At 30.1% G+C, this 14,180-nt stretch overlaps 1 protein-coding gene across 2 annotated transcripts in view; it reads right to left on the reverse strand.

Annotated features, from left to right (window-relative positions):
* Orc1 (origin recognition complex subunit 1) overlaps nucleotides 1–14,180 on the reverse strand; it is a 58,649-nt gene that overhangs the window by 18,710 nt on the left and 25,759 nt on the right. For both annotated transcript variants that reach the window (XM_075357001.1, XM_075357002.1), the window contains exons 5-7: nucleotides 12,018–12,160; nucleotides 3,078–3,186; nucleotides 1,165–1,329 (exon numbers count right to left, since the gene is read on the reverse strand). In XM_075357001.1, the coding sequence (XP_075213116.1) occupies nucleotides 1,165–1,329; nucleotides 3,078–3,186; nucleotides 12,018–12,160 (417 nt within the window). The remainder of the gene's footprint in view (nucleotides 1–1,164; nucleotides 1,330–3,077; nucleotides 3,187–12,017; nucleotides 12,161–14,180) is intronic.

The following is a 14,180-nucleotide window of genomic DNA, read 5'->3' on the forward strand; positions in this document are numbered from 1 at the left end:
CCAACACATCATTTTTGCAGATGATGTTTTAATTAAAGACATATTGGGTTGTAGCAGTTGGCAACAATGTTTATGAACATAGCTGTGAGATGTTTTAAATTTACATCATTCCAATATGGCAGTGAAGTAAGGTTGTTATAAATTTTGTGGTTGTTAGGGTTTATGTTTTCTACATGTTTTAAGTTTTTTTTTGTTTTTTTGTTATTTGTTGATGTAATTGTAGAATTATGTATCGAATGATGATGCAGGGTCCTGCGAAAGTCGACTATGGTATTAGTTGTTTTTAAGTTTTTCTGCTACTATATTTGGTGGTTAAGTTGTTTTTTTGACATTATTGTATATATGTACATTTTAATCTTGATTATTTTATTATGCCTTCTTACAAACTGGTCGAAATGATGAATTTTACAGTTAAACTTAAATTTAAACGAAGCTGATTAAAAGGTGTAAAACAGGCAATATTAATATTTCATTCAAACACATTTCATGCAGTTGAATGTTTTGTTAGGAGCCAACACTAAGCAGCTATAAAGAATCTGATATTAGACATCAAAGTGTTAAGTCACAGTAAAAATGACAAAGAAGTTCTCAAAAGCAAAAACCTCATGAACATTGACATGGGTTAATCTTCATGTAACATGATGAATAGGCAGGTGCATAATTAGATTACAAATGTACCTGCATTATTCCAATAATGCAGGATGTCTGATCCAGGATTTCTTGGTCAAGCATCTTCATGTTCCTTCTTCTGTTCTTCTATGTTCCTTACTCATCAGACATGGCTATTGAAGTTCTACTGTACCCCCAGCTGAAGATGGTCACTGAAAGAATTCTGATTTGATGACTTGAAGGATAAATAAATGTGAAAGCACAGCTGGTAACCATTCCTAAAGAGTAATACAAAAATGCTTCCTGTAATGGAAGGAGATAGTCAATAGGCAAAGTTTTCTTTTTATTGCTTATGTTCAAATATTTGCTGAATAGAGCTCATAGATTAAAACAATATTTTCAATAAAATTAGCTAGATATGCTAATCAGTGAAGTGAAATTGGTGATTACACAATTGGTAATAATTACATCTTTTTGAGATAAGTAACAAAACATACTATCAAAAGATAATATACACCAGTTCATAAAAAAAAAGTAAAAGTAATTGCCACAAACCTCATCAACAAGAAGCACAGTAGTTTTCTTAGAGACAGATGAATATTTTTTGTCAAGAGACCTCTGAGCTTGCTCAGGTGTTAAACGCTGTCCAGTGAGTGTCTGCCACATACGAGTGTAAGCTTGACGGGGCTCAGTCAATCGTAACCCATTCACTTCAACAAACTACAATAAATGAAAATATAATATATAATTTTCAGAAGACTTACAACAGTTTCCAAACTGTTTAATTATCATAATTATTGTTCATTTTATTGCATTTCTGACAAATAATGGCTGTTCAGTACTTGAAAACAACTATTAAATTCCTTAACTTTACTAATAACAAATACATTTTTGAAAAATAAAAAATAATACTGAGAGAGTTTTATTTACATTAACTGCATTCCACTTTTTTTTGTTTATAATAATGTTACAAACTTTAAAGTTTGCCTTAAAAACGTACACACACATATATATTTAAACTTAATAGTACACATTTGGAAAGTGATCTGAATAATGAAACTACTTTTTATCATTAAATACTTGTAATAATTAATATTATAAATATAAAATCATTAAAATATGAACCTTAAATTTAGATTAAAAAAAACTAGTTAATCAAAATATTGTCGCCATATTGTATTACATAACAAAAGAGCAACAGTTAGCAGCAGAATTTTACCCACTGAAAAAGTAAATCTATTCAAAATATTACACATTACAAACATACAAATGATTATATGTATTTATTTCCACTAATATTTTCATCCAAAATAATAATAAATTGAAATAAGTAATTTGAATAATAGTGATCTGTACTAACTTATAATTTGAGAATATTTATAAAAATAAGTAATAAGCATCAATCAACTTTCTCAAAATTAAGAAATATTTTATAAGTTCATAACATAATCGTGGTAAAAAAATTACTTTATTCAAAAACTAGAAAGACATTTTGATCATTAAATATTCATCAGTAGATATTAAATTAGTATCAATTAAAAATTATAATAATTAAAAAAGCTATTAACAAAAAAACAGGTAAGAAGCATATTTTAGACAAACTCAATTGAAAGCATAAAGTTAGCAAAAAAGTCTAAATAACTGAAATATTAACTCAGATTGCCCACATCTTGTACACACATTTTAAAGGATTAGATAAGATGAAATTTAACTCAAGAAAGATAAAGTTCAAGTCCACTCTTGGATAAATATGGGAAACACCAATATCTAATAGTTTTTTAAATTTAATAAAATGTTTTTTTGAAAAGTTTTTCAGCACAAACACTTTACATTGTTATCCCCTTAAAATTTGTTTTGTGTTAAATGATATTTTAAGCTAACTTTATGCTTTTAATTGGAATTTCCTAAAGTGATGCAGCTTTCTTTTAGGTTGTGTTATTTTTTTTTTATACATAGAGAAATACCTGTTTTTTACACTTTCATACACATTACATATTAATTCATTTTTATTATTATTTCTTCTTTAATTTATAACTTTTTTGTACTATTTGATTAATATATAATGATGATGATGACAATTTAAGAATAAAAAATGACCATCTACTTTTAGATTTAAGTAATCATTTGTGTAAATCGTCTTTGAGCATTTTAATTTTCCAAGCATTTTAATTTTCCAATCTATTTCAATAAGCATAGTAAATAGTTATACAGCAATACTCAATGGAAAATTATTTTTCACCTAATGCCCTTATTCTTATTGGAACATAAAAATAATAACTTATCAAGTGTTCCACTGTTTCACCAATACTATAAATCTTTGATGAATAATTATAAGGGTATACAAAATGTTTTTTTAAGGAATACAAACTATATTCCATATCATACTAATACAGCTTTGAAAAACCTCACAGAATTTAATTCTAAGTGAAAATGTAATGTGTTAAGGTAGAAAATGTTTCTCAACCCACATCAAAATCTGGTAAATCATTTTGCTTAGCCTCAAGTTGTAATTTTTTAATTACTGCATGAACGGTTGCTGTCTTTCCTGTACCAGGTACTCCACTTATATACATACACCTGAAAAAGTAAAAAGAAATTACCGGTTAAATGAAATATTGATGTTTAAAAAAAAGTGTTAAATTTAAATAAACATATGTATTTTTTGGGTAATCAGTTATTTTATTGGTTTGATGCAATTCTCTTTGGGGTTTTTTTTTTTTTTTTTTATTTAACTTTTAACCTCAATACAATAATTATATCCTAAGTTACCTGTTTAATACATTCCAATCTACACCTCTTCAATTTTTGCCCTCTACAAATTTCTATGTTACCAAATTAAACATACCTCAAATGTCTTAATATCAACTTAGTTTGTCTCTACAAGATTCTGCCACAAGTTTTTCTCTTTTTCTGCTTACCTTGAGGTTCATTTATCTCACTAACTTAGCGTGAGCTGACCTATCAATTCAACTAATTTTCAACATCCTCCAAGTACTACACCAATCAGAAAGGCTTATGATATCCAAAAATCCCATGCAATAAAAACAAATAAAAATATTTCACATGCAACTGCTTTATTTATCCAGTACCATTTTCCAGTCCCATAAAGTATAAACCAGTATCTTAGGGATGCCTTCATAGTCAAGAACATCTTATGATAGCATTATTAACCAATTTTCTACCATATTATTCATAGTATTTGGATTGAAACGGAAAGGAAGACAAAAGTTAATTAATTCTTAAACAAAAAGTATGGTCAGCTAGTGATGGGTAGTTTGATTCCCCTGGATTCTGACCTTATTTTTTTGGTAATGAACTTGAAATCAGGAAAAATTGTAGATTTAAAGTTAGTTCAGGAAGTCTTAGTTGAAGGTGAACTAGAGCGTGCTGCTTATTAAAAAAAAAAAGTGAAAATAATTTTTTTTTGACGGACAAAAAATACACCACTTTTTGAATACATTTCATTGTTCAAATTCATGAACTACTGTTCATGAATTCATTAGAATTCTGATAATTGCAAAGAGTAATGCTTTCAGAAATTAGAAATTGCCTATAACGTGATACTTAGATAATGCCTCACTTACAAGGACACACTATGTATAACAATTTACAGAAGTATTAAGCCCATAAAAATTTGAGTATTCAGTTCTTATCAACTGAAATTTCATTAATGTTTTCAGAAATATCGCAAACATTTTTACCATCAACCATTTTAAAGTAGGCCAATCATTCTTTTATTAACTCTTTTTACTTTCTAGGATTTGTTTACATGTGCAAATGTAGATGATACTCTTCCAGTTTTAAACAAAGGTTCTAGTTTACTTCCCGGGTATTAGCAAACTTTTTTCATTTGTATGACACATCATAATTAGAATCATTGAACTGCCTTGAACATACAATGGAATTTTTGGTTGGCTTAGAATGTTTTCGTTTAAAGAAGGACAGAAAACCTAATAAAATAACTTTGAAAACTTCTGCAGGGTGGTGCATGAAACGATCCAATATTTGTTTTGGTAATAATTGTTTAGGTTAATTAATGTGTTTTATGTTGGCAGAAGTGACAGCAGTTCATGAATATTAGTTTCTTCCCTTTCCAAGTGCGCTAACTGCATATTGTTCCAAAGATGGCTGACAAAAGAAGACTGACTGTAGAACAGCACATAAAAACTGTGTTGTTTTTTAATGAAACAAAAAATGTGGTGCTTACACAAAGACAGTTTCACGCACATTTTCAAACTCGGTGGTTGTTCTCATTTAAAACAATATGTAGACTTTACAAAAAAAACTGAATAGTGATGGTTCAGTATTTGAGAGTAAGTGCAAACAGCCTGCCAATGTTCATCTCCACAGAATGTCAAAGCTGTCAGAGCAGCATTGCTGAGGAGCCCGGGCAAATCAACAAGAAAAGCAGCAGCATAACTTGGGATTTTTAGGCAATCTGTGTAGTGAATTTAAAAAACTGATTAGCATTTGTAACCGTACATAATAGCAGTGTTGTCTAAATTAACAGTTGGCAACAAACATAAACAAATGGCATTCACTGAATGTACTGTGAACTAATATGTATTTGTTGAACAATGTTTGGTTTTCAGATGCGGCACATTTTCACCAATACGAGGTTGTTAATAAACAAAATGTGCATTTTTGGGCTTCTGAAAATCTGCATGTGCTCCATGAAAAGGTGCATCACGCTCCAAGAATTACGGTATGGGCTGCTACTCAAGTCACAGAGTAATAGGGCCACTCTTTTTTGAACACACAGTTAAGTAAACATGCTGCATAATAATTTTGTTCCTCAGCTTCTTGCAAAAGCGTTTAAATTAGAAAATGAGTGGTTCATGCAGGACAGAGCCAGACCAAACACAGCTAATGTTGTTTTAGACTTTCTGTATTAAACCTTTTAACGCAAATGTCATTTCAAACCGATTTCCTAATCGTTTTGCGTGTGAACAGAACTGGCCCCCTAACAGTCCTGATTTGAATCCATGTGATTATTTTCTTTGGGGATTTCTAAAGGAAATGGTTTGCCCTAAACATCCTCATACAGTGATGGAACTGCGAGTGCTGATCATTGAGGTGTTCAATGAGATAACCAAAGATATGTGTCATCAAATTATTAACTGGTGTGGCACCACTGCACCAGTTAGACGGCCCTCTCTACGACATAAAAGGAATCTCAAACGGATGAATAGAATTCATCGAAAAATGTTACTTGGGGTAATATCAGCTTACAGAACAGTCTCTTATGAGGCGCTGTGTGTACTGTCCTCCTCACCACCAGTTGAGCTGCAAGTGGAAGAAAGGAGAAAAATTACGCAAGGAATGGATAAGCAGGAGGCTAAGGCCAGGTTAATGGAGAAATGGAGTAATAGATGGCATGAAGGAGATGTTGTGAGATGGACTAAAGATCTCATTCCAGACTTAATGGCCTGGAATAATCGAAGGTTTGGAGAGGTTAACTATTATACCTCACAAGTATTCACTGGTCATAGGAACTTTAACAACTACCTATACAGGATCGGGAGAAGACATGATCCCAAATGTATGTTCTGCAACGAGGATGATACTGCAGAACACACGATATTTGATTGCAGTAAGTGGATCACCTTGAGGGAATAGCAGACATTACAGGGAAAAGTCCAGGACACCAAACTGAATATATGCTCAGAAAGAGGAACATTGGAAGTGTTTATGATTTTGTAAAAGAAGTAATCCAATTAAAGGACATCGAGGAAAGGCATCAGAGTTTTTGGAGTAGGGCAGAGAGGATAGTCCCAGTGGTGAGGGCGACATGCTGTGATGTGTCAGCATTAATGATCAACTGGGGACTCCAAGGGATTAGTAGGATAAAAGAAAAGAAAAGAGAAAAGACCCGGCATCGCATTCTGACAGTAATGTTCAGGCATGGTGCCAAAAAGGGCAACAAAAAACTTAAAAGAGCTGACCGGCAAGCTGACCTACCATGCCGGATTTACAGCCAGCAGGTGGGGAGGCTCATTAGAGTAATCAGACACTTCTCTGGGTGGCGCTATACCTACCAGTTGGACCAGCCCAGGGGAGTAGAGGAAAAAGTTATTAACAAGGAGTTCATGTTGAAGAAGTTGCTAGATGTAATGGTGATCATATTGAACATGTGATAAGCATAACATAATCTCTGGATGAGGCATATTTTCACTAGATGGGATTGTTAATAAAAAAATGTGCGTTTTTGAGCTTTAAAACGCAAAATTCTGTGTTTTAAAGTTGTGTTGAAAAACATTGTATTTTACTTTTCTGTACTGAGATTCAAATAAATATTTTTAACAAAAACAAATGTTGGATCATTTCATGCGCCACCCTGTATGTTAGAAAATGAATGAATGTGTGTATTGTTTTCTTTGTCCCTTCAAGCACCCATAGTATACCATATTTTTATAATACAATTTATTATTTTTATGTATAAAAATCACTAACTGAAGGATTCATAAATAAAAATGGAGTTTAAATAATAATGTATAAAAATATTCAAACAGAAATTACAAGGTATAATATAGCATTTCATGATGTGGGATGGAGTAGGGTACTGAACTCATATTATGATGATGTCACAAAAGGTACAATACACAGCTTTTTTTTTAGAAATGCAAGTGATTTTAACATGATTACTATTCCTACATATACTCTGTTTAACCTTCCAATTTATTTAATCTTAATTTTTATGATGTATGCCCCTTTAATTTACTTGTAAAAAAAAACTACACTGAACATACAACTTAATTTAATTTCTACATAATTACTTGTAAATGTTATATAACCTGCAATGTTAACATTATAAAATTTAGTTGCAATGTACTATTCCTTAGAAATAAGCAAGAAAATGTTCTCATTCTTTGGATGTATTGTATTTGAAGGAAAATATATTAAATTTCTAGTTAACATCTCAATATCATGTTCAGATTTTGTTATCTGTGTAAATGATGATAGGAGGAATCATTAACTTTTATCTCATAACTATCCAGCTAATAGCATCAAACTTAACAAAAGTGGGTTGGGAATTATTTAAAGCATATACTGTTTTAGTCAATATTTTTTTAATAATATTTTTTGCCTTAACTTTTCTTCACATATAATGGACATAATCACAGATTTAATACAAAGTTAGTATGTTCTAAAACCCTTTGTTTTTGAGTTAGAGCCAGTGAAAAATTACACCTGGATTTCAGTTCCCCAGTGAAATGAGGTCATACTAAAACTATAAGGCATTACATAAGGGATAAACTTTATGGTTTGTTATGTTTTTTGATCTGAAAAATAAAAAAAAACAGGACCCAGAACTGGATCTCCTGTAGTTTTCATGATATCAATGTAAAATTCAGTGATGAAAAACAGGATTTTTAGATTTGAAGTACAATAGCTTTGTTGAAAGACTTATATATGAACACATTTTATTATCAAAACTACTAGAGAATTTAATTCTGAGAAAATTGATGTAATAAAGACTATAAAAAACACAAAAAACACTTTTATTATTAAAAACAAAGATAAACATAACAGAAAAATGTTACTTGTAAAAATTAAAAATAGTTGTTTTTAAACCTTTGAAAAATTAGGTTGGCAATATTACTGTATGCTTTGAAATTAATTTGATACTACTCTTTGTTGTCATTAAATTGTGGTTATATAATAAAAATAAACATTAAGTGGTTTAGTTGAATTATTATTGCGTTATTTTTTTTCAGAGAATCAAGTTATGTAGTGTTTCTGTGTTTGTTGTACTTCAAATTGTAACTACATTTTTCCAATAGAATCTGAATTTAAAAAAGTGAAATTCTGTTTTTAAAAAGCCAGCATCTCTTCACTCAAGCAGAATATGTTGATACGATTTTTGTGTATGGCTTTTGTGATGGAAGTGCTCCAACTGTGGTGGAAGAATACCGACAGGTATCCTGGATGAGTGGTTCCAAATAAAATATTTTGTAAAATTTCTAATTTTTTCATGAAAATGGTACACTTGCCAGCACTCATGTTTCATTTGAACACCAACTGGTACATGAGGATGAAATGGAGTACATTCTTCTGGTGGCACAACATAGTCCTAAAATGAGCATGTGTAGGATTTCTACAGGATTCAATATTCCACAAAGTACATTATAGACATTACATGCTCACAGAATGCATCCTTATCATGTTCAGAAAATTCAACACCTCCAGCTTGGTGACCATCCCAGACAACTAGAATTCTGTCAATGCATTAATAATAATTATCTCTTAATTCCGTTCACACTATTTGCAGACAAAGCTACTTTTACCCATAATGGCATAAACAATACACAGAATTCACATCAGTCTGAAGAAAACCCATATGCTGTAGATGAATAAAATTTTCAGCAATGATTTTCGGCGAATGTTTGGTGTGGCATGATTGAACAACATTAACAAATTAATAGGCCCTTTCATACTAGAACAAGTTGAAAAGTGCATCGATGTCAATGGTGGAATATTTGTAATTAATACGGTATAAACAATGAGTATTTTTTTAAATATTTTTATTTTACACAGGTATAAATTTACTGTATTAAAAAATAACAATTTTTAATAATAAAGGTCAATTTTTATTGGTTTTTGATAATTATTACATCAATTTTCTCAGAATTAAATTCTCTAAAAGTTTTGATAATGAAATTTATACATTTATTAGTCCTTTAACAAAATTACTGTACTTCAAACCTAAAAAAAAAACAAGTTTTCATCATCAAATTTTTCTGTTTTATATTGGATATCATGATAACTAAGGAAAATAGACTCCTGGGACCTGTTTTATTCAATTTTCAGATCAAAAAAACATCAAGAAATTATCAGGTTTACCCCATTATAGAGCGCCCTTAAGAATTTTAGTATAACTTCATTTCACCAGAGGGACTGAAATCAGGACAAAATTTTTTGCTAACTGTAACTCAATAACAAAGCATTTGGATATGTTTGTTTGAACTTTTATCTTTATTTGAAGCTCTAGAATCAGTTCCTGAATTTATCCCTTTCCTCCTAAATTAATCTGTATACTGTTAATGATGAAATCTGCACATAAAAAAATATTGCATTTTATCCAAAATAATTCACAATATATTTTAATGGAGATATTTGACCACATGCAGTTGAAAAGATACTTTAAGTATTAATACTTGCTGATAATAATTGTAACCTTCTTGATCATCATCGTCTTACTGAGGAATTAGAAAATACTGAAGCATGTACAGATAAATTATACTATTTACAGTTGCCTACTAGAAGAATGAGCTGTAGTTTTTGTATGTTTGTTCACCTTGCTACTGGAGTAAAACTTTGACTTATCACTAAAAATTATGTTGTCTAAAAATTTATTGTTGTTTGCAATTCTATCCATCATTTCCACACAAAACTGCAGCCAAGCAACTATGTTGTCATCTGTAATGTGTTGAACCATGGTTAGTTTGTCTTCAAGTGCAATTGTTTATATAATACATGCCAAACAGTAGTTTGTGGATTGTCAGTCTCACGTGACACACATCGAGTTATTCTTCACACTATGTACAATACTTTTTCTGAGTTGTTCCACAGAAGCTTCAGGGATGGGGCATCCTGGTGATTTTGTATGTTAAACAGAACAAGCTGTCCAATGAAGGTTTTATGCCAAGAGTAAATTGTATGCCTATTAGACTCCCTAGCATACTCTTTATGAAAATTACGCTGACTGCAGTTGCCAGCTGGAAATTATGAAACCAAAATGCACAGCGAGCATGTTCTGTACCAGTAAATGTATCCATTTTTAACAACACCGATGACTGTTGCAGGTGTTGCAGTTCAGTAGTGAACTTTGCGAGTCAAAACTTGATGTCTTTTACTATGAAATGAGACCTCAACTGTGTCTGTAAGTTACATAAATAAATTTTTATATGCTTTTAAATGGAATAGTCGCTTTAATATTGGAAGGACAGGTAGAAGGGAAAAATTGTGTAGGCAGGCCACGTTTGGAGTATGTAAAACAAATTGTTGGGGATGTAGGATGTAGAGGGTATACTGAAATGAAACGACTAGCACTAGTTAGGGAATCTTGGAGAGCTGCATCAAACCAGTCAAATGACTGAAGACAAAAAAAAAAAAAAAAAAAAAATGCTTTTAAAGTTCTGAAGTCCTTTTTTGAATCACCTGGTATAATGGTAATTATAAAAATTAAAACTATAGTTCTTGTAAGTCAAATGTATAATCCATTTGAGTAATTAAATACCAAAACTTAAACTAGAATGCATGTAGAAACCTAAATATGTCATTTTTAACAAAAATAACTGCATTACCCAAACAATTATCAGTAATATTGTTAAAAGCAGTATATTAAACTTAAAAATATTACTTAATTTCTTATTCAGTTATTTAACTGATGACAAAACGTGGGAATAGTACAGATAGAAAGTAGTCTACTTATTATTAAACAGTAGTAAACAGTCTGAGGCCTGCTTGGACATTATCTTTAATGTTATTTTAAATTAACATTATTTTTAATGTTATCAGATCTTCAACACTGTCTCCTAGCCATCACTATGATGTTGGATTCTAATTAACAAAACAACCTCCAGAAATCTACATATGATGCAATTACAGGTACACTCATACATGAACAAGGATTGCAATGGTCTGCAAGCTCCAAAACAAGAGCTGCAGTAAAGATTTGGAAGGCAGCTACAATATCACATAATTCTACCAAATCTATTGATTACATTCACTTCAAAAAAAAAAAAATGTTATTTAGTAGAAAACTTTACCATCTATCAAGGTAGCATTCATAGATTTCTATACTTCTTTCTTTTAACATTCATGTTGTTTCAATGATGTAACCAATACACATAATCATATAACATGTAAAAATTCTTGCCCAAGTACAATTAGCCAATAAAAGTAAAAGAAAACAATTTTTCTAATCAATAAACAATGACTTTATTGAAAACTTGAACGGTTACTAAATTTCCTGAAAGGAATAGAATTTACTATAATAAAAAAATGGACAATGGAGTCACCAGAAACTTGAATACAAAAACTGCAAAACAAAAATACTGTAAAGTATGCAAGTCTGTAGGACATGAAAGAAAAGAAAAACTTAAAACAGATGAGAAAAAGTTGACACAAAATTACAACCAAAGAAACATCAGTTACACAATATTTTAAGGTAATTAACCATACTTAATGTGCTTGCAACATAATGCTGTACAAAAGATTATAAATTATAAACAAAGAGATTCCTCTTCTTCTTAGTAATTCATAGTGAAGTACTAAGAGGACAGTACATCACCTGTTCTAATATCATAACGGAGAGAAAATCAAGGGATAAATAAAAGTAAAACATTAAATAGCTAAATATGATAAAAACATTTTCTTAAAAATTTGATTTCCTTTCAACTCACCCTCCAGCCAAATCTTCAATTTTTCTTAAAATAAAATTGTATATATTATTAAATTCTTTATTGCGACATGGCAAAGACTGTGGAACTGTAGAAGCAAGAAGCTGAGTTCGTGCATCTTCCAATGATGTGGAACTATTTGATGCCTAAAGAAATAAAAATATCACAAAAAAATAAAATACTGCAACCAGCTTATCCAGCAGCTACTTAAGATAAGTAATTCTGTTGATACAAATACTAGTACTTATCCAAACACTGTAAAAGTAAATAATTTAGAATTAATTATTAAATTATATATCAGAAGAATTTTACAAGAAAATCTTTTAATTACTATATATAATAATCATAATAAATTATTAGGAAAGAGAAATTTTTAATCTATCAATAAATAAGTAAATAATATAACAAATACATATACAAAATAAAATTCTATCTGTTTAGATATCAATCTTTCTTAATGGTTAACCTGTTTTTAATGAAACCTAGCAATAGTTGATTTGATCTTGGCTTCAGTTCAAATTATATAGGATTCTAAAAATTTGTAGGCTCTCTTTGTTGTACTCTCTTTTTCAGTGTTTGTTTTTCCTATTTTCTTACTTAAATTACATTATAGAAAAATAATAGTAAAAATATACCTTGATTTACATAAAACTGAATCAGCAGTCATTAGTATTTTTCATCTGAAAAGAAAGTTTCAAATGAAAATTAATGGATAAAATTAAAAAAGGGATTTGTGGCAGAAGAAAAGACGGGTTGAATACCATTAATAAAATGTTCATATAACTGGCAGCTAATTGTAGAAAATATAAAAATGCAAAATATTAAAATATGAAATCAGTAGACAGTGCAAAATAACAAAAGAAGTCTGCATGAAGGAGAGATGTGATAAGATTTCCTCGAGGCAGAAATACAGAAAAAAATGAAAGTTTAAGAAGCTGATATGGAATCGGCAAAACATAATGAAAATGTACAACAGCATCATCAGAACTGTAGTATAGAGAGACAAGGAAGTGAAAGAACTACAAATGTAATTAATATAGTAAATGCAGCATATCTAAGGAGCTATACTAAAATAATATTACAGTCTTTCAAATGGTTTGAGCAAAGAGGGAAAACTAATACAAGGAAGTACACCTTCTTTTCAGTCCTATTAATCATTGTCATGAAAGGAATATAAAATATGGTAAAAGCAATTTGTTACAAAAAAATTCATCAAACAGAAAGAAACCATCTGGAGAGTAATGGAGAAAAAAAGGATCTCAGTCTAAATATATAGAATTATGAAATTAAAAGTACAGGAAATTAAAGACGTACAAGACAAGTCACTTTTTTCTAATGTAAACAGTTAATTATGGATTAAAGGAGTCCTGCAATATAAAAATGAAGTATACACAACATTCTTAACTTCAACAATATATGTTTACACATAATAAAACTTGCTGATGTTACCACTTGTAACACTATTATTTTTACTAATCCCACTGAGCCCATAAGTACAAAGTTAGTTTCATTTATTTGTATTTCACCACATTACATCAGTTCCGTAAGAAATTAATTTTACAATTAAATTCTGATTAATTAAAAATTAATTTTTCTTCAGTGTAAATGAAATGCTAAGTTAAACAAGTTATTTGGTGATTAATATATTCCTTCAATGTTTTTTATAAAGGCAAAATCCCGTATAAGATTCGATATCATTAAAATGCTCTGACAGAGAAGTTTAGACTACACAACTAACACCCTTTTAGGCTGATTTACAATAAGATATAAAATAACCAGCTGACATTACATAGCTTCTATATATGGGTTAATACTTACCCACACTTACAAGCAAATGAAAATTTTAGCATAGATATATACTGATTAATTTGTTTTTGATCAGTGGATCTAGAAACCAAAAAATTATTTGTTCCACCAAGAAAGTCTTTGCTTTGTTTTTGCTATTTTCTTATTTAACTTCTGTAATATCAGACTTGCACATATCTAAAATAATTACACACATAAAGTAAAGGTTTACATTTAGATAGGTCAAAGTAAATATTTAGACTGTGATGTGTTAGTTAAAATCAGTCACTAGAAAATCTTTGTATTAACAACAACATGCCAAAGCAAAAGTAATCTGAACAATTTATTTTTATATTCTGCCTTCTAGAATGCTAGAAATGT

This window comes from Lycorma delicatula, chromosome 2, assembly GCF_047948215.1.
Source record: "Lycorma delicatula isolate Av1 chromosome 2, ASM4794821v1, whole genome shotgun sequence".
Lineage (NCBI taxonomy): Eukaryota > Metazoa > Arthropoda > Insecta > Hemiptera > Fulgoridae > Lycorma > Lycorma delicatula.